We start from the raw sequence: 21,778 nt of genomic DNA on the forward strand, positions 1-21,778 counted from the left end.
GGAGAAAAAAAAAACAAACAAACATAGATATAGACAAGGATCACAATCCCTAAGCACTGCATAAAGACTAACTCCCAGTCTCTTTAGTAGTGGACTCTTCATAACTGAAAACCTAGAGGGTCCAGAGGATAGCAGTGCGATTAGGTTCCCCAGCCCCTTCCTTCTACCAACTCCCAAAGTTTTAAGAGTGTACCATTCTATTTATAACCCTTCAGGATCAGTCCCCCTCATAGAAACAGGCACTGTTTCCCCTGCACAAGCAATGGCTTACTCAGCCCTGCAGAATTCCCCAGCTAACTTTAATTTAGAAACTGAACCGATATTTGCAAATGATGTATCAGATAAAGGGCTAGTTTCCAAGATCTATAAAGAACTTATTAAACTCAACACCAAAGAAACAAACAATCCAATCATGAAATGGGCAAAAGACATGAACAGAAATCTCACAGAGGAAGACATAGACATGGCCAACATGCACATGAGAAAATGCTCTGCACACTTGCCATCAGGGAAATACAAATCAAAACCACAGTGAGATACCACCTCACACCAGTGAGAATGGGGAAAATTAACAAGGCAGGAAACCACAAATGTTGGAGAGGATGCAGAGAAAAGGGAACCCTCTTGCACTGTTGGTGGGAATGTGAACTGGTGCAGCCACTCTGGAAAACTGTGTGGAGGTTCCTCAAAGAGTTAAAAATAGACCTGCCCTACGACCCAGCAATTGCACTGTTGGGGATTTGCCTCAAAGATACAGATGCAATGAAACGCTGGGACACCTGCACCCCGATGTTTATAGCAGCAATGGCCACAATAGCCAAACTGTGGAAGGAGCCTCGGTGTCCATTGAAAGATGAATGGATAAAGAAGATGTGGTTTATGTATACAATGGAATATTCCTCAGCCATTAGAAATGACAAATACCCACCATTTGCTTCAACATGGATGGAACTGGAGGGTATTATGCTGAGTGAAGTAAGTCAATTGGAGAAGGACAAACATTATATGTTCTCATTCATTTGGGGAATATAAATAATAGTGAAAGGGAATAGAAGGGAAGGGAGAAGAAATGGGTGGGAAATATCAGAAAGGGAGACAGAACGTAAAGACTCCTAACTCTGGGAAACGAACTAGGGGTGGTGGAAGGGGAGGAGGGCGGGGATTGGGGGTGAATGGGTGACGGGCACTGAGGGGGGCACTTGACGGGATGAGCACTGGGTGTTATTCTGTATGTTGGTAAATTGAACACCAATAAAAAATAAATGTATTAAAAAAAGAAAAGAAACTGAACCGATAAATTGCCTTTCCCTGCCTTATCCCCCAACATCTTTTAAGAACTTTCATTTGTATTATTTACACAGTCTCCTGGTTTCTTAAGGTTAAGGCAACAAAGCATAATAGAAAGCACAGTGGAGGAGGCACCTCGGTGGTTCAGCGGTTGAGCATCTGCCATTGGCTCAGGGTGTGATTCCAGGATCCTAGGATGGAGTCAGGCTTTGGGTTCCCCAAAGGAGCCTGCTTCTCCCTCTGCCTGTGTCTCTGCCTCTCTCTGTCTGTCTCTCATGAATAAATAAATAAAGTCTTAAAAAAGAGAAAGCCCAATGGAGTATGTAATTAATGAGGGAGAAGAGGCAGAGAGATGGACCCCAGGAAGAGATCCAACTTTCCTATTTGGAATATCAAAAGAGAGAAAAGAAAGGGTCACATCTGAAGGCAAACCTTAGTTTCTTAAGTAACCTTCTGTGCTACAAGCCTTATAGCCTAGATGTTGATCTCAAAGTCTTTTTTCCTAGCCAAAACTTGGCCACTTGCCCATGTCTGACAGTCATATTATCCTTTATCCAGGAGTGGCTAAACCTTAGGTATATGCAATGGTGACAGGATTGAGCAGGGAGAGGGAAGAAGAAAGATACCCTCTAACTGAAACCCAAGGGAGAAAAACTCAAAATTTATTTAGAGAAATTTCCAACTTTCTTTGCAGGAAATTTTTAATATTCTCCACCTATGTATATGTTATGTGATTGTTCAGCTTTTCTAAATAGAGCGGTGCCCTGAACAACTGCCCAACTGACCAGCAACTTATTCAGGCTTTATTTATCATCAAGTGTACATAAGCAAATACAATCCATTTAAGGAGCCATTAGTCACGCTCACTGGGATACTCCCCTTTCTACACACACAGACACACATATACATTTCTCTTGCCCTACTTTGTTAACTTCTAGTAATGTTTCTTGCCCGACCTGGGGGGAAAGAAATCTTACTCAAGTGAATTATGAACACTTTACCCAGCTCTGTCTCATCAATTCATGATGAATCTTTTCGCAAAATTTTCTCTACTCCTTCGAACCAACAAGCTTGGCAGAATTAGCAGGTCAGTGTGTGCTTGGCTGTGAAAAGGGAAGAAATGGCTGTCCAATTCTTTTTTTTTTTTTAATTAAAGAAAATACAGATCTCAAACAATATATATGACATGGAAATTGTGTTGATGCTAATTTGTATTACTTTTAATAATTTACATAAATTACTGAAATTATAAAAGACTAATACTGACTTCATTTGTTTCCAAGACAGAAAGCTTAAATCTGGGATTATTTGACTATTTAGTTGGGAAAAGAAGACCAGGAAGCCCCCTTAATCTTCTGCAAAGACAGTTCTCTATACTTCTCAAGGCAAATACCCCTATTCATTTGCACATAATACTATCCTGTCTTCTCTTCCTAAACTAGGTGTCTTGTTCTTACTTTTTTCAAATTCTAATCAGCACTGTTAACATGACTGATGTTTTATACTGACGCTACAATGATAGTGACTTGCTTGACTTTTGAATATTTCTAAGACCAAAGACTTGAAATTTACAGGGATAAATGTGCTTTTATTACCTTGAAATTATTTAATGTTATTCTAATGTTATATAATTTATACCCTCATTTCTAAAAAGGAACTGGAATAGTTATATTGAATTCTATGTAGAGGAAATGTGACCTTATGAAATATTTTCATGTGCTGAAACTTTTTTGTATTTCTGAATATAGGCTATGACCTACTTTTGAGATGAGAGTCAGGGACACTTTTATCCTAATCAAAAATTTTCTCCTATATACTGGTATGCTGAACCTCTACATACATTAAAACATGAATTATAGTACAGACACATGGGACATCAAGCATAAAAATGCCTTATCCTCCATAGCACAGGATGGAGAACTACTTCATTACTGAACTATTTAATCCCTTTTATAAAGTTTTAATTGTACTCTTTTCTTTTTCTACATATAGCACTTACCAAAATTTGTGATTACATAATTATATGTGGTTTTTAATTCAATCTCAGTCTCTGAATAGAATGTCAGTTCCAGGATAGTGATCACTTATATTTTCTTAAATAGATATTCCTGACATTTTATAGTAGTAATAATATGCCAGGCACATTTAAAATACTTGAAGTATGTAAATACATTTAATTCTCAGAACAGTCCTATGATGATGATTATTTGTACTTTGCAAAGAAGGAAATAAAAAGAAATTAATTAACTAGCCCAAAGTCCAATTGCTGGGAAGAATGGAAGCCACTCTTCAAACCCACATAATTCCTTAGCTCTGGTATTTGTGTTCTCAATGACTATGTTACTTGGCTTGGTTATAAATAGTTTCTAGAATTAGACTGCCTTTTTTAACTCTAGCACTACTGCTTAGTAGCACAGTGACTTAGGTAAAATTCTTAACTCTCTGTTTCTTTTTGGAAAAAAATAATACATAATATGTACCACAAAGAATAGGTGATAAAATTAAATTAGTTATTACACAGAAGCACTCAGCTCCTGATGTAATTCTTGCTTCACTGCAGATATCCAAAAAAGACTTGTTGAATGAATGAAGGCAAAATTACTATATAAACACACGTAACATATCCTTTCTAGCTTGTTGCTTGTTTATTTTCTAACATATTGTCAAATTGCATACAATCAACTCCTTTGGGGCAAGAATTGTTTAAAATTTAAATAAACTCCCAGAATAAAATACAGGAGTGAGTCTTTGTGACCTTGGATTAGGAAAAATGGTTTCTAAAATATGACAACAAAAGCATAGCAATGGGAATATAAAATGGTGCGGCCATTTTGGAAAACAGTTTGGCAGTTACCCTCAAAATGTTAACATAGAACTATTTATCACAGGACCCAGTGATTCAACTCCTAGATACAACTCAAGGAAACTGAAAATATACAGCCACACATGTAAAAAATGTTTGCAGCAGCATTATTCATAATAGCCCCAAAGGGGGAAAACAACCAAAATGTTCATCAGCTGATGAATTGATCAACAAAAAGTAGTATGTTCACAATATGGAATATTATTCAGTCGTTAAAAATGGCATATCCTATAACATGAATGAACCTTGAGAACATTTAACCAAGTGAAAGAAACCACTCACCAAAGTCCACATATCATAGGATTCTATTTATCTGAAAAGTCCAGAATAAGCAAATCCATGGAGACAAAAAGTAGATTAATGGTGGTCAGGGACTAGAAGGAGGAGTGAATGGAAGTGATTTCTAATGGGTATGGGTTTTCTTTTTGGAGTGATAAAAATGTTCTAAAATTAGTGGTAATGATTGTATGACCTTGTGAAAAAATTAAAAACCACTTAACTGTACAATTTATAAGGATGAATTTTATGGTATATGAACTATATCTCAATAAAGCTGTTGTTACAAACGTAAAGGAAACCACAGTGTCTGGTTGTATTACCGACAATAACTAAGTCTGTGACTATGCACACATTCATTCATTCTGAGTTTCCGTTCCCAAGACAATGAAATGAATAGTTGAGACTTTAAGACGTTTTACCACCCATGAAATGTTAGCCATAAAGAAACATTTTGCCTCACTGAAAAGTTGCATAATTATACCCACACACATATATACTAACGCACATATTCCACATATATATATACTTAATTAGCTGCTTTTATTGTACATAATAAAGTTATACAATGAAATGTATAATTACAAATAATTTTTTTCTAAATAAACTTCTGAACTGAATTAACAGATTAAAAATTTCTTTGTCAAATAATGAAAATACAGGATATTTAAGCTTAAATGTCGGGTTTAGCTACAGAGTCATCATCTTTTCAATATGACTGCCAATTGAAAAGACAACAGAATGTTTCATGGGATAAAAGGATCAATAACTGTTAGTGGAGTAGAAAGGTTGCAACTAAGAGCATGTCAGAAGCTGGGAATAGCTTGAAGGGTTGCAGGTTTTTGGGTTCAACTTGAGAAAGATCATGGCAATTTTGAGAGTACAAACAGAATCATGACTCAGTTCACAATTCTGAAGGAAGCAACAACCTGTCCTCAAATTATTATTTTGAAAGAGTAGCCTATGGTACTGTAGAATATAGAAATTTACACTAAGTAAGTACGTTTTCAATTACATACCCTTTGAATCCTTTCTGATATATGCATGTTTGTTACTATATCTCTTCTCCTGAAAGTACAATGTGGATAGTTAAAAGAAATGAAAGTACAATGTGGATAGTTAAAAGAAAATGGATGACCAATAGTTTAGTCTCTGATATTTGACGTGTAATGGATTTTATGAGATTATCTGATACTTTTACTATGTTCAGGTTGTTACATCACTTGTAAAGGTATGAAGCACCTCAGTCCCACTGCTAGCTAATAACATGCCTATTAAATGGAGTATATTAATTTCACTTTAAATCGTAAGGTTGAAAACCTAAAAAACAATAAAAAGTTACATAATCATGTAGTGTCTCTCCTTTCATTTCCCCTCATTTAATTCCTTTTTTCACCTCTCCCGCGAATGATAACTTATTTGGAGTTCCTAAGTATAAATCCAGAATTTTTATGCATATACAAGGATATAAAAATATAGAATATCCTCACCTCACGTTTTAAAGTAAAAGACTATATATGATACACACTGCTGTCCTGCATCCGCTTTCATGTTAAAGTGTTTCTTGGAGTCAGTACGTAGACATTTTCCATTTTCTTAATATTTGTATATTATTCCATTGCTTAATAATGGAATATTATTATTAAACATTATTAAACATTATTATTAAACATGCAAGTGTTTGCCATTTCAGATACTGCTGCAAATGAATGTTTATGCATATATATAATACCAGAATATCTGTAAGACAAATTTCCTAAAGGGGATATTAATGGGGCATTATTTACATTTAAATGCATCATCTACATTCTGAAGCAGCTACATGGATACATGATATCTGGGTAAACTCAGATTTTTCCATGCCACATGAACACAGGGTTAGACACAGTAATGGTAATCAATACCAGTCGCTCTGACTCAACCTTCAAACACAGATATGGAAGAAATCAGAATCCCTTCCATATGGTCCCTCAGTAATTACCAAGTAACTACTCATTCTCTTAATTAGTCATGTTCCCTCTGTCACTCACACAGATAGTATATGGGTCTTAGGTTGTTATTATGATCTCTGTCTCCTTCATATCATTATGTGAGCTATATTTTCATGTCTCCGTCATCCTCTACTCCTGATATTACTCTATGGATGTCTATGCCATTTCTATGACACAACATTACCCTGATCACTTTCCCTTATCTTTTTTAAGATTTTATTTATTTTTATGAGAGAAAGAATAAGAAAGAATCCAAGGAGGGCAGAGGGAGAAGCAGGCTCCCCGCTGAGCAGAGAGCCCAATGCATGGTTCAATCCCAGGACCATGGGATCGTAACCTGAGCTGAAGGCAGATGCCTAACTGACTGAGCCACCCAGGTGCCCCCATCACTTTACCTTAAAATGAAGAACTTCCTCTCATTTTCAGTTTATTCCATACACTCAGGTGATATACATAATTTATTTTTCCTTACTCTTGATTTTGGGTTTTCAAATAGCAAAGAATATATTAAGCTAGTGTTCCCTTCTGGCTATAATATTCAAAGACTCTTTACTGAAGTCATTGCTGAGCTTCCTAACAGCCTGAGCTCCTCAATTATTTCTTCTCTTTGGAGATGTACTAACACAGACACACACACACACATCCACACAAATTTTAATTGTCCTTTTACTTATCTCTTTTGTTCTTCCTTTCAGCATAGTTAATAAGTTATTACTGAGAACTTGGGACTTTTAAGAGACTTCTAAATTTTTTAAATAATATTTAAACTTACAAAAACCAATAGCAATTTATACATATTTTTTGGCAAAATACAACATCTTTCTTAAATATTCTATTTAAGAAATATTTAAGATATTGTTCTGAATTTTTGAAGTCTTACATAGTTATTTCAGAGGGCTTCAAGAACTTAATGATTCAATTTTTCATAATTATACCTAATGCTGGTTTTAGACTACTTGCATTGTAAGAAATAAAAGAATATTTATCTTCAATCTTTCTTTTACAATTGTGACTCATTCTGGTTAACTAATGTTTGATCTTATAATTCAAGGAAATATAACACTGGGCAACAGTTTTTCTATTAATGGACAGTTTACTTATCTTTACAAAAGCAAATTAAAAAGTGAAATTATTTTATTTAAATTGTTGCTATGTCAACACTGCTGCACTGGAGCTCATTATTTAGAATTCACATACAACAGGCAACACCTAACATACTGGACTTGTCCTTACCTTTTCTGTTCTTCAGAACTATCTTTTAGATTCTGACCTCTGCTAGATGAAAATAAACAATAATGGGTTTATAATCATTTCATAACAATTATTATCTTGCAGTTATGGTTTATACCCATCTTTTGGCATTTACATGCTACCTCTATTGTTTTATGTTTATTTTTTATACACTAATTAGGCCCTGACCCATGAAGTTAAGTCACTTTATATGCTACATCTCCAATGCAATACCTCTCTCATGGTATAAACTCAAAAATTACTAGCTGAAGATGATTGTGTATGACTATGATAATATAAGTCACACTGTTAATTAAATGGGATCATTTATATTATAAAAGGATTTAGCACAGATATTGACACACAAAAAAAATCAGTAAATGTTTGTTTCACTGCATTTATCAAATGTCTTTGGTCAATATGACATGAAAGACAGAAGCCCAGAAGGCTTCACTTATGTATTTATTTACTTTTATTTAAACCCCAGTTAGTTAACATACAGTGTAATACTAGTTTCAGGTGTACAATATAGTGCTTCAATAATTCCAAACATCACTTGATGCTCATCACAACAAATACACTCCTTAATCTCCATCACCTATTTAATCTAGCGCCCCATCCACTTCCCTCTCTCTTTTTCTTCCCTTTGCTTGTTTCTTAAATTCCACATATGAGTGAAATCATTTGTCTCTGTCTTTCTCTGACTTACTTTTCTTAGCATAATACTCTCTAGTTCCATCCATGTCATTACGAATGGCAATATTTTCATTCCTTTTTTATGGCTGAGTAATACTTGATTGTTTACACATACTACATTTTCTTTACTCAGTCATCAATCAATGATGGGAGCTTTCCATAATTTGGCTATTGCAGATAATGCTGCTATAAAAATCAGTGTGCATATATCCCTTTGAATTAGTATTTTTGTATTCTGTAGGTAAATAAATACCTAGTAGTGTGACTGACAGCCATAGGGTAGTTCTATATTTACCTTTTTTTTTTAATTTTATTTATGATAATCACAGATTGAGAGAGAGAGAGAGAGAGGCAGAGACACAGGCAGAGGGAGATGCAGGCTCCATGCACCAGGAGCCCGACATGGGATTTGATCCCAGGTCTCCAGGATCACGCCCTGGGCCAAAGGCAGGTGCTAAACCGCTGCGCCACCCAGGGATCCCTATATTTACCTTTTCGAGGAACCTCCATACTATTTTCCATTGAGGCTGCACCAGTTTACCTCCCACCAATCCTGCAAGAAGGTTCCCCTTTCTTCACATCCTTGCCAACACCAGTGGTTTCTTCTTTTGTTGATTTTAGCCATTCTAAAGGGTGTGTAGTAATATCTCATTGTAGTTTTTATTTGTATTTCCCTGATGATAAGTGATAACAAGTATCTTTTCACGTGTCTATTGGCGATTTGTACGTCTACCTTGGAAAAGTGTCTATTCATTTCTTCTGCCCATTATCAATTATATTATTAGGTTATTTATTTTTATAAGCTCTCTATATATTTTGGATGCTAAGCCTTTATCAGTAATGTCATCTGCAAATATCTTCTCCCTTTCCATAGGCTATCTTTTAGTTTTGTTGATTGTGCCCCTTGTTGTATGGAAGCTTTCTATTTTGATGTAGTACCAATAGTTTATTTTTTGTTTCCTTAGTCTAGGCTGCATTTTAAGTAAAAATATAATACAGCATAAGTCCTTTATTATTCCCTTAGCACTTTAGCTCTATTTTTCAGTTTAAAGATAAAATACCTACTATCAAAGTAAGTTTCTCTGTCACTTTGGATAAAATCATAGCTAATTCTTTTATCTCATTAAACATTACATATACTTAACAAGAAATCTGCTAAGAGCTTATTACATATTTCAAAAGGTATAATCTCTGTGATACCAAAGACACATTAATTTTATAAAATATAGTTTTCTGTACGTACAAATATTCAAAGAAGCAGACAGTGCTTGGTCTTAAGAGCCAGACTTCATTTTGAAAATAACAACTAATATTTGCCAGTTGTTAAAGTTAGTATTACTAGCCATAAAATGAAAATTATACCACCAATGTCAGATTATTTGGAGTGCTGCAAAGAATGGAAAAACTAGAATGAAGTATATAGTACCTTTCATTACCATTAATCAGTAAGAATAAACAACTGAAAAGTAAACAATTGGAAAGAAGTCTAGAAGTAATAATATTCAAATGCAAAAGAGCAAATTACATAAATTTTATAAAATAACAGCTGTTAAAAGGAACTCATGAAAAGAAATATACTAATTTACACAAATTTATAACAATTAAGGATTGTAAATGGTCCTTATATCAAGTCACAGTAAATGTTTACTGACTATACATATAATTATAGAATTCAGGCACTTGGTGGTGGCCACAGCACAGATAAGAGGGACTTTACTCACTTGGGCACTCCAATCCATTTCCTGTGCAGCCAGGTCCAACAAACCAGATATAGCTGAGATTGAGAATTGAAGACAGAAATGCAAGAGAAAATGCCACTGCCTTCAAAAGAAATAATATAACAGGAGAAGTAAGCAGGCAAATCATAATGAGGCATGCACCGCCAATATGTACTGTATACTCCACAAGCATTGCCTTATTTTACTTATTTTAGCTATTTAAGTTTGTAAGACTCAAAGAGGTTGGATTAAATTTATGACTGTGTGCCCCTTTTCACATCAAAGAATTGAAAACTACATCGATGAAGGCCACACCTGCCTCTCCCATCTGTCTGTCTTTCTGGCAAGGAAGGAAAAGAACTTGTATTATGGTCCATGAAGAATCTGGGTGGGAGGAGAGTGAGATCTAGAGTAAATACCAAGCGGGTACAAGGTGTTCTGCAGACTGTAAAATGCAGTTTAATCTGAGTGCATTTTTTGTTGTTGTTATTCAAATGATTTTAATTACTAGAATGCACAATTTTTTAATATGCAAATAAAAATTTAAAAATCTGAAAAAAGTTACAGAAAACTAATAATTCTCACAAGTTGGACTTCAGAAAAACTGAATAATTTTTAAGAATTAAAAACCTCTTATTCAGTGTAGAGATTTGAAAGTTTATTGATGCATCTACAATTTTTTCCTAAGATGTCATTTATCATCCTTAGCTCAAAGTATTTATATGTTTTCAGTTAAAAAATCAATAGAGAGCTTTACACAGTGTCATCTCTGAACTACAGACTCCAAAACCAGCCACGCCGCAATATCTAGAACAAGATCAAGAAGTTTGGTCTCTCTGAAAAAAGTTTCCTAGAATTTATGCATAATGGATAATACTGGTTATTAAAATTAATATACTTTATACTGATCAATAGGCCATCTGGTAAAATTACTGTTCACCATCAATAAAGAGCAATCCTCCAATATAATCAGTGAAAATAACTTCTTCAAAAAAAAGATAACTTCTGCACTCTTTGGCTAAGGTCAAGTGTACTTAAGTAAAAATAATTAAGAAATCGTAATATAATCAAAAAATGTGGGGGCGCCTGGGTGGCTCAGCTGTTGAGTATCTGCCTTCGGCTCAGGGCGTGATTCAGGATCAAGTCCCACATCAAGCTCCTAGCGTGACGCCTGCTTCTCCCTCTGCCTGTGTGTCTGCCTCTCTCTCTTTCTCTGTGTCTCTCATGAATAAATAAATATAATCTTTAAAAAATGTGGAACTGCGTATGATTATATTACTACAAACACAAATAACATGTTGCTGGTCTTATTGAAACAAAAATTACAGTTTGATAATTAAGCACTGAGGTGTCACATAAAAACCTAGCAGATCCCATAAAAGATCAGTAGTATTTCCATTGGCTTGCTAAGTAACCTTGGATAAACCAAATCACCTTTTGCACTTTGGCTTCTTAATTTTTGAAAACATGGTGATGAAGCAGATAAAGTCAAATTGGTCTTACTCAAAATGATGGATACTAACTGCACAAATATACCTAACAGGGAAGGCATTTCAATAGATCATCAGATTTTAACATAAAAATTCCAGAAGAAAAAAAAAAATTCCAGAAGAATGATTTTCCAACTAGTTTCATTTTCTGAGCTATGTTCACTCAATTGGTCAACAATCTTTTATTTTCCCCTGACTGGGTCAATAAGTATGGAAGACAATGCTCTCCAGATTATTTCTTCTAGTTTGGGAGTTAGCTAGATCTTGAGTTTAGGTATCAAATTCAATTATGAATTCAATTATGAATTCAATTGGACTGTATTTGATGATCAAATATTCTAAGAACTTAGTTTGTGTTAATTATCAAATGGTAGATGATTTCTAAAAAGATTAAAATTCAAATACTGAATTTCTAAGGATGCAGATAATATAAAACCATCCAAAAACATGGTTAATACATGGCATCTATCCTACTACAATTGTTAAATGATGAAATAGAAATCTATATCTCCAATTTCCAAATCCATATCTCCATTTTTCTCCATCTTTTAAGGTGAAAAATTAAAACCTTTCGTGTTTTCACAAAAATTTAGTAAGAAACAAGCATAGGATCATGGTTGTCTTTAAATTCTTCAAGTTTAAACACTAAGTTTTTTGTAAGAATTATTCACAATTTTTTTTAAATACACTTGACCCAGCCATTCTGCATGTAGGAATTATTTGAATAAAACAACAGAAATCTCCTGAAGAAAAGTTAAAAACATGGAGAGAACTGAAAATTAAACAGAAAATTATATTTATTAAATTACATTTTATATATTAGATATTTATTTTCCTATATAATTTTCCTATATCATTAACTGCAGACTACATGTATATTTAAGATTAGTTAGATTTCTAAATTAAATAATACACAGATTTATTTTCATGATATGTAGGTGAAGTGAAGAGAGGTTTCAAGAATAAAAATTCAAAAAATGTTATTTTAGCATTAGTGTGATCATGGCAGTTTCAAGACCAGTCATTGCCCCTTTTGGTATTTTTAAATAACACTATATATTTTATACATGTGTTTTATAATTTGCATATGAGTGTTATCTCTCTTATTAAGTTACTATATTTTTAGTACTTCCTTATTCTCATTTACTTATTCACATTCAATCATTATCTAATCCTTCATTTGCATACTTCCATTCTTTTATTTCTTTAGTCTTGATTTTTTTTGCTTATTTGTTGAAGTTTTGGGTTTTGACTTCATTCCTTCATTGTTTATCTTGTTCCTCCTTCAAGTTACCTTTTTTTCACCTAAATTCCTAATCTCCCTATGCTTCTGTGTGTGTGTGTTGTGTGCATATTTGCACACATGACATTTTGACTCATTGGCATGAGTCAGAATATGATCAGAAGAGGAAGGCATGGTAGAGTAATCAAAAGCATGATAAAGGCATTTTAGTATCTTCAACAAAATGGTTAGAAAGTAACATTTTGAGAACTGACTTTATTGATGCTTTCCTTAGTACCAGTTTTACTAGATTACTGCCAATCTTTACAGAACTGAGACTATATAGCAGAATATATTTTACATATAATCACGTTACACTTAATGCACTTTACCTGTTCATTTGTCCTAATCATATTACACATTTTTCTTTGTAAATTTCTAAGTATCTTTCAAAAGAAGGAAACTGTTTATAATTTCTTGTTCCCAGAATCATAGTTTTTTACTATGATTTAAAACTCTAGTGGAAAATGATAACTCTGTTCATACTTCTGTCTTATCCTTTAACTGAGATTTATCTAAAGAACTACACGTAATCACACACTGCATTTCCATCCAATGGGGCCTGAAAGAAGATCTGTGTAGTCTGGCACTAAAGGATTAGGAATATGGCATTGCTGGTTTGTCACAACATTATTTAAATAAAACTATCAATCAAAAGGACTGAAAATTCACAGATGCACAATGACAACACTTTTAATGTTTTCTTGGTGTTTATCAAATGAAAGGTAGTAGTGTTAAGAATTTACACAATGAAACATTTTTATCAGCGATTAAAAAAAGCAATAAACCAGACATTTTTAAAACATGATTTAGAAAACTATCAAAACTGTCAGTCAATTCCTTGAAAATACATTTCTAGAAGCAGTTTTTGAAAATGAATTTATTAAAATATAGTTTGATATATTTTATTCATGTTTGATATCTGTATTTAATATTTGATAATATATTTCATATATGTTATTATATTCTTCATTTTAAGATTTTTGCTGTGTATTTTCCATGTAATTGTATATTCTTAACGGACTTCATGTTTTAAGATAAGTACATACATATGTCTTCAAATGAAAGGCTTCCTTGGTATATTAGTATTCTTTATTATGTCTCTAGTAAGATCTATTAATTAATCCCAAACTGAATTCACATTTAGAGTTCTGAAAGGAAGCAACAATTAAGATTACAAGATTTATATGCTCATGTTAGATTAAATTTGATTTCCACATTATAATTATCAACATTTTGTTTTCTTTGGGGTTACTGTACCTGCCTAATTTTTAAGCAAGAAGCGTAAATTTACATGGATAGGTAATTTGTCCTACTCCTTTAGAAAATAATGTTCAACCGTTAAGAGAGAAATCTTTTATTTTTACATGTATCATTCTACAGATTGCTTAATCAAGTAAGGTAGGAAAAATGATATGAATGAATATGATTGTCCCTATATGATTGGTAAAAATGACTAAAACCAAACATTTCAGTAACAGAGGTAGGAGAAGCAATAAGGGAATATTAAGGCAGAACAATAATTTTTAAATTAGCCAGTTTTTTTTCTATTAGCTATAAAGACATTTCTGGGAAAAAAACAATATTTTAATATTGTTAATATTTTAGATAAGTGGTATGATTTCAGTGTTTTCTAATTCTAATAACTATTACAGGAAGTAAGAGATTATTTTTGTCATTTTGGAAATGCATACTAATGCATCTAGAATTAAAGAGTTGTCATGTGTGCTATTTATTCTGAAATGGCTCACAGTAATACATATAATTTTTTAAAAGCAAAAATTTTAAAAGATGAGACAGGCTCAGGCTAGATGACTGAAACATGCCTTAGGTCAACTAATGTAAATTTGCAATGACTATAGTCATACTGAGTCATACTGGTAGTTGTGACTGGTATGTTTTCATAAAATAAAGTTTCAGACAAAAAACTATAGGTTTTTCGTAACCAGAGTGAAGACAAAGACACCATGATAGACCTGTCATGGCCTGAGGGAGGGTCATTTTTTTTAATGGCTCTTTCAGAATCAATTTCAGCAGCAGCTATCAGTGTGGGAGTCTTTTCACAAAAGCAAGGAAAATACTATAATAGGAGTGCGCTAGTCTTTTATAGCAAAGCTGCCTATGGCAACTCAACTTACTATTATGTTTCATTCCTTCAATAGAAACAATGGAAAAAGGTTTGCACCTAAAAGGACCAAAATGGTGAGAGGATAAAAATGGGCTCAGAGACAACACACTCCTAAAGGACAAAATTCTAATATATATCTGTAATCCACTTAATCCTCTCTTTATCTCATAACATTTTGTTTTTCTAAACGTCAGAAGAACTATGGTTTTTTGGGGCAAAGCCCCAGGGAGCATTTCTAAATATCATATGATATTTATTACAAACTTCAATATTTATTTTGAAGTTTAATAGTGTGAGTAGTCAGCGGCTATAATAAGAGTAATACTACTATTTACTGCTAATATTGAAATATTGTTTTTATTTAAAATCACTCTGTGCCCGAAGGAGCATAAAGCGCTTTATAAAAATGGTATGAAAAAAAAATAAAATAAAATAAAATAAAATAAAATAAAATAAAAATAAAAATGGTATGGCTTTTAAAACTTAAAATAATTTCATGAGGTAGGTACTGATAGTTTCAGGTGAATAAACAGAAATTATGAATTTGCATAAATTGCTCAAAATCATACAAGTAACAAGTACAAAACCTTAGCAGTTTAACTCCAGAGCTTATACCTCTATGAAAGTTTGTTGACAATATGCAACTTGACAATGTATAAAACGTTCCAAAGTGTATTCCACATAAATACTGAAAGATTAACCAATTATGGGTCACTATTTCTAACATGATTTTTTAGAAAGTACAGTATTCTTTGACATTAAATTACATGAATCTCTTGTGAACTTATGAATTGCAAATCATATGAATATTTCTTTAGATGACACTAAGGAAAACACTATTTACCGGTAAGAAAAATGTAATTTGCTAGGATTAAAATTGAATCTAAAAATTTCTAGTTTGATTTTATTTATTCAACAAATTTTATTAGGTGCCTATCTTGTCCTTGGTACTTAGATGGGCGTGGTCAAGCAGGCATAAATTCCTGGTATCCTAGAAATTTCTTTCTACTGAGAAAAACAGAAGACAAAAATATAGAGTACAGTATAAGATAACAAGAGATGGGATAAAAAGTAAAGCAGCAATATATAAAAGGTCTGTTTTATGTTCAATAAAATCTACAACTCTCCAGATTCCATTCATTGATTCTAGTTTTTCCCTGTTTGGAGACAAACAGGAGAAAAAAGAATTTTTTTTTTAAGAAAATAGACTTTGAACTATGTTAAATCTCTGAACACATCCAACCAGAAAACTTTATTTAAAATACCAGATTCCAATTTCATTAAATGCACATGATATGAAATTATTTTGTCTATTCTCCTCTAGTCTTGATCCATTCTATTAAAGACTCTGCAGCCATGGCCAGACCTAGAAGAGCTACCAGATATGGTGAGATCAAGGCATCATCACCTGTTTCACTCTTTCTTTCTGTATCCCAGAGTTCTTTTTTTTTTTTAATTTATTTATGATAGTCATACAGAGAGAGAGAGAGAGGCAGAGACATAGGCAGAGGGAGAAGCAGGCTCCATGCACCGGGAGCCCGACGTGGGATTCGATCCCGGGTCTCCAGGATCGCGCCCTGGGCCAAAGGCAGGCGCCAAACCGCTGCGCCACCCAGGGATTCCCCAGAGTTCTTTATCCTATGAGTAACAACATGAATTCTAATAGATTTGGGATAAAGGTCAGTTCTGACATTTATTTGCTAAATGATTTTGAACAGGTTATTTTCATCCCACTAATTTTCTTTATTCCTATAATATTTATAGTAATTTCAATCTCATCGCTTTGTTGAATATAAATAGGTGAGTATGTGAAAGTGACTACCCCAAGGTATACAAATAGAATACAGTTAATGTAAGTTTCTCTCTTCCTCCCATATTGAGTTCAGACTTAAGCTAAACTTGCATGCTTATAGTCAAATAAAGTTTATCCTACTCTCTCATTGTATACTTGTTTTTACTTTCTAGCCCGCATCTAGTTTTTTCAAGACTTTAGAGTTAACTCTCTTAAACACCATTTGACAATCTTCATCTAATCTATCAGTTTTTCCTAGTTTTTTTGAATTTTAATTTTGTAATTCAACACATTCAATATTTTTACTATTCTTTCCAGCTTCCTGGCACCTGTAAGTTTGAAAAGACTATGTCTAATATTTTTAATCAGGGCAGTCTGGGTGGCTCAGCGGTTTAGCGCCGCCTTAAGCCCAGGGCCTGATCGTAGAGACCCAGGATCAAGTCCCACGTCAGGCTCCCTGCATGGGGCCTGCTTCTCCCTCTGGGTGTCTCTGCCTCTCTCTCTCTCTCTCTCTCTCTCTCATGAATAAATAAATAAAATCTTAAAAAAAGTAAAGCTATCAATTTAAAAAAATAACCAAAAAATAATATTGTTAATCAAGTTAATCATGAATATGTAGAATATGACAGAGTCAGGGATGGAGTCTTAAACCACTAGTAATCCTTAAATTAATACTGTTTCATGACTCACAGTTATCTGAAAATATTTCAACCAATTATAATCCTGCCTGGTTCTTTCATCTGTCAATATTCTTCCATCTTGCCAAAAGAGCCATTAATGAGATCTTTGAAATGACTTCTAGGACACCTGGGTGGTTCAGTGGTTGAGCATCTGCCTTGGCTCAGGGTGTGACCCCGGGTCTGGGGATAAAGTCCCGCACTCGGCTCCCTGCGAGGAGCACACTTCTCCCTCTGCCTGTATCTCTGCCTCTCTCTCTGTGTCTCTCATGAATAAATAAATAAAATCTTAAAAAAAAAAAAACAGAAATGACTTTTTAAAATCTAGATACGTTAGCTCTACTTTTTTCCTTACAATGTACATGAAGAAAATTCCAGTCTTAAAAATTGTAGTACCTCTTTGAGAAATAATCATTCATAGCATCTACTAAAATGGAATTACATGCTATTATATATTAAAATAAGTCCTTATAAGTGTGAAGCTCAACATGACACGGTTTTAATAGTCCCCAGAGGGTTTTTCCCTACAGAGAAGCTGGTCACATGATTTTGTGAAGGGAATCAGGGTGATGCTATATCAGAGTCACTGAGTTTCTAAGTGATAAAGGAAAATTATGTAAAGAAATCATTTTATAATTTTTAAATGTTCAAACACTATACTGTTCTTTGCCCATTCCTCTGCTGTGTATGAGGAGTACAGTAACATTAATTGAATGGCCACTTTTAATAAACCATAATTTCTATGTAAAAATATCAGACACTGGTGGCCATATCATAGTATTGTAGAAATTATTTCTATAGAGGTAGCCCTGTTGGCGCAGTGGTTTAGCGCCGCCTGCAGCCGGGTGTGATCCTGGAGACCTGGGATCAAGGTCCACATCAGGCTTCCTGTATAGAGCCTGCTTCTCCCTCTGCCTGTGTCTCTGCTCCTCTCTCCCTCTGTCTCTATGAATAAATATAATCTTTAAAAAAAAAAAAGAAATTACTTCTATAGATAAGGATTTTACTAAATACCTAGTTTAGAGTTTCTTTCTAAAATGCCAAACTTTCTAAATTATCAACATCATGTTATTCATTAGTATGCTATAAAATTGTTATGTATACAAATCTATTTTAAAATTGTTAGGATATTGAACTCGAGTTGGAAGAGGCGAGTCCGGTCTCAAAATGGAGGTAAAACCGCCGCCCGGTCGCCCCCAGCCCGACTCCGGCCGTCGCCGCCGCCGCCGGGGGGAGGAGGGCCATGATCCAAAGGAACCCGAGCAGTTGAGAAAACTGTTTATTGGTGGTTTGAGCTTTGAAACTACGGATGATAGTTTAAGAGAACATTTTGAAAAATGGGGCACACTTACAGATTGTGTGGTAATGAGAGACCCCCAAACAAAACGTTCCAGGGGTTTTGGTTTTGTGACTTACTCTTGTGTTGAAGAGGTGGATGCAGCAATGTGTGCCCGACCACACAAGGTTGATGGGCGTGTAGTGGAACCAAAGAGAGCTGTTTCTAGAGAGGATTCTGTAAAGCCTGGTGCCCATCTAACAGTGAAGAAAATTTTTGTCGGTGGTATTAAAGAAGATACAGAAGAATATAATTTGAGAGACTACTTTGAAAAGTATGGCAAAATTGAAACCATAGAAGTTATGGAAGACCGGCAGAGTGGAAAAAAGAGAGGATTTGCTTTTGTAACTTTCGATGATCATGATACAGTTGATAAAATTGTTGTTCAGAAATACCACACTATTAATGGGCATAATTGTGAAGTGAAAAAGGCCCTTTCTAAACAAGAGATGCAGTCTGCTGGATCGCAAAGAGGTCGTGGAGGTGGATCTGGCAACTTCATGGGTCGTGGAGGAAACTTTGGAGGTGGTGGTAATTTTGGCCGTGGTGGAAACTTTGGGGGAAGAGGAGGCTATGGTGGTGGAGGTGGTGGCAGCAGAGGTAGTTATGGAGGAGGTGATGGTGGATATAATGGATTTGGAGGTGATGGTGGCAACTATGGTGGTGGTCCTGGTTATAGTAGTAGAGGAGGCTATGGTGGTGGTGGACCAGGATATGGAAACCAAGGAGGCGGATATGGTGGTGGTGGTGGAGGATACGATGGTTACAATGAAGGAGGAAATTTTGGAGGTAACTATGGTGGTGGTGGGAACTATAATGATTTTGGAAATTATAGTGGACAACAGCAATCAAATTATGGACCCATGAAAGGGGGCAGTTTTGGTGGAAGAAGCTCGGGCAGTCCCTATGGTGGTGGTTATGGATCTGGTGGTGGAAGTGGTGGATATGGTAGCAGAAGGTTCTAAAAAAATTTCAGAAGAAAAGGGCTACAGTTCTTAGCAGGAGAGAGAGCGAGGAGTTGTCAGGAAAGCTGCAGGTTACTTTGAGACAGTCGTCCCAAATGCATTAGAGGAACTGTAAAAATCTGCCACAGGAGGAACGATGATCCATAGTCAGAAAAGTTACTGCAGCTTAAACAGGAAACCCTTCTTGTTCAGGACTGTCATAGCCACAGTTTGCAAAAAGTGCAGCTATTGATTAATGCAATGTAGTGTCAATTAGATGTACATTCCTGAGGTCTTTTATCTGTTGTAGCTTTGTCTTTTTCTTTTTCTTTTCATTACATCAGGTATATTGCCCTGTAAATTGTGGTAGTGGTACCAGGAATAAAAAATTAAGGAATTTTTAACTTTTCAATATTTGTGTAGTTCAGTTTTTCTACATTTTAGTACAGAAACTTTAACAAAATGCAGTTTTGAAGGTGTTTCCTTGTGAGTTAACAAGTAAAGAAGATCATTGTTAATTACTATTTTGTATGAATTTTGCTAAAGTTAACTGTAAAGAAACACCTGCTGACTTGCAGTTTAAGGGGAATCTATTCTCTGCATTTCCAAACCATGAAATGAATGGGCTCTGACATGTGGAGAGAATAGATATTTGTATGTTTGCAATGTGTGTTTTAGATAAATAGAATTGGGTATTTAAATTAGCATATTTGTGAATTTAATAGCATTAAGATTTACCTTCAAATGAAAAAAAAAACTCAAAATTCCTATTTGGTTTTTGTGCATTTTCTTTCAAAATGTAATCATATGATTTTAGTGTGTTAGTTTTGCTGAGAGTCCTAGCTGTGTTTAGAACATCTCCATTCTACATTCACCTTGGTCACATGTGAACTGCCATAGTTTTATTTGGGTGTAATGAATGTCTACTGCCCTCTGTTTAAATTTAAATTCTGGAAAGGGGTAGTGGATGTTTTCCCTTTCCCTTAAAAACCATTCTTAAAAACTTCAAAATACAGGACCACTAAGCCTGCTGTGTCTGAGCAAATTAGTGGCTACCCTCTTTTTTCCTTTTTAAAGCACAAGAGGCCCATATGTCTTCAGTTATTTTCCTTGGTTTAATATATATATTTTTTTGATAACAAGCTTTCAGAAGCAAGAGAATAAAAATCATGCATTGTTGAACCCTTAACTGGCTGGCATGCTTTCCTGTTTGTACCCTTTATATTTTATTGGATAAAACCAAGGACAGTCCAGATAAAATCCTAAATCACTTACTGCAGTAGAAGTGTAGCACAGTTGCTTAGTACAAGCTTCTCACTTCCCAGAGACCTGAATTCAAATTTGAATAGCCTGAGTTCTTGCTCACTTAAAATCCAAAAGAACACACTGTTATCCATGTGTATGCTTGAACCTAAATCATGTTGGTATGAGTTAACAGTTTGGTTTGGAAGACCTTGGTTGGGAAGAGTTTCAGATAAGGTCATATATATAAAAAGCAATGTCTACTGTTTTGCGCCAGCTAGTGCTTACAATTTCATTCGAGCCCTAAGTTATGTGCTCCGCTGTTATTCTTTCTTTGGCAGTTGAACGTTGAATTCGAAATTTTTTTGTTTTCAGAAGTACTAAGCAAAACAAGCAATAAAAAGGGGAATGGGGCGTGCTAGTGTTTGAATATGCTCTCTTGTTGCTCTAATTCTGTGCCTCTGTGCATTATTAATATTTGGATGCATGCAATGCCAGCATGGAAATCGGTCTTCACAGATACTGCAGTTTTCCAGAATACACTCACAAACCAATAAATGTAACAGACAACATTCCATTTGTTAATGGACATATGTGAATAAGCAGTGTAGAAAATAGGCTAATATTAGAAAATGGTTAAGTCTTTAACAACTCAAATGTGGTTATATAAATGGACACTGTCAATGTTCATAACTTAAACCTGGGTACCTGGTCAAAGTACTGCTTGGGAAACATTTTATTAAAATTGAGCTAAATTGTAACAAAAAAAAAAAAATAAAATAAAATTGTTAGGATAAATAGAATAAAGGGTCAGTTTCTGTTATTT

The 21,778-nt window shown here is 34.4% G+C and overlaps 2 protein-coding genes across 5 annotated transcripts in view; one reads left to right on the forward strand and one right to left on the reverse strand.

The window, feature by feature from the left end:
- Positions 1 to 21,778, reverse strand: part of GRID2 (glutamate ionotropic receptor delta type subunit 2) — a 1,471,756-nt gene that overhangs the window by 1,365,084 nt on the left and 84,894 nt on the right. The gene's annotated exons all lie outside the window — the stretch shown is intronic.
- On the forward strand, positions 18,557 to 20,899 carry LOC119877800 (heterogeneous nuclear ribonucleoprotein A3-like). Of its 2 annotated transcripts, XM_038582132.1 has the most exons (2): positions 18,557 to 18,603; positions 18,670 to 20,899. In XM_038582132.1, exons 1-2 carry the CDS (start codon positions 18,598 to 18,600, stop codon positions 19,729 to 19,731), a joined length of 1,068 nt encoding a protein of 355 aa, XP_038438060.1. In that variant the 5' UTR covers positions 18,557 to 18,597; the 3' UTR covers positions 19,732 to 20,899. The 2 variants fall into 2 exon arrangements, with proteins under 2 accessions (XP_038438060.1, XP_038438059.1); XM_038582131.1 differs by having other exon boundaries at positions 18,563 to 20,899.

This window comes from Canis lupus, chromosome 32, assembly GCF_011100685.1.
Source record: "Canis lupus familiaris isolate Mischka breed German Shepherd chromosome 32, alternate assembly UU_Cfam_GSD_1.0, whole genome shotgun sequence".
NCBI lineage: Eukaryota > Metazoa > Chordata > Mammalia > Carnivora > Canidae > Canis > Canis lupus.

Bases quoted from the DNA above. Each gene is read 5' to 3' on its own strand.
- LOC119877800 (XM_038582131.1), top strand. From the start codon at position 18,598: ATGGAGGTAAAACCGCCGCCCGGTCGCCCCCAGCCCGACTCCGGCCGT.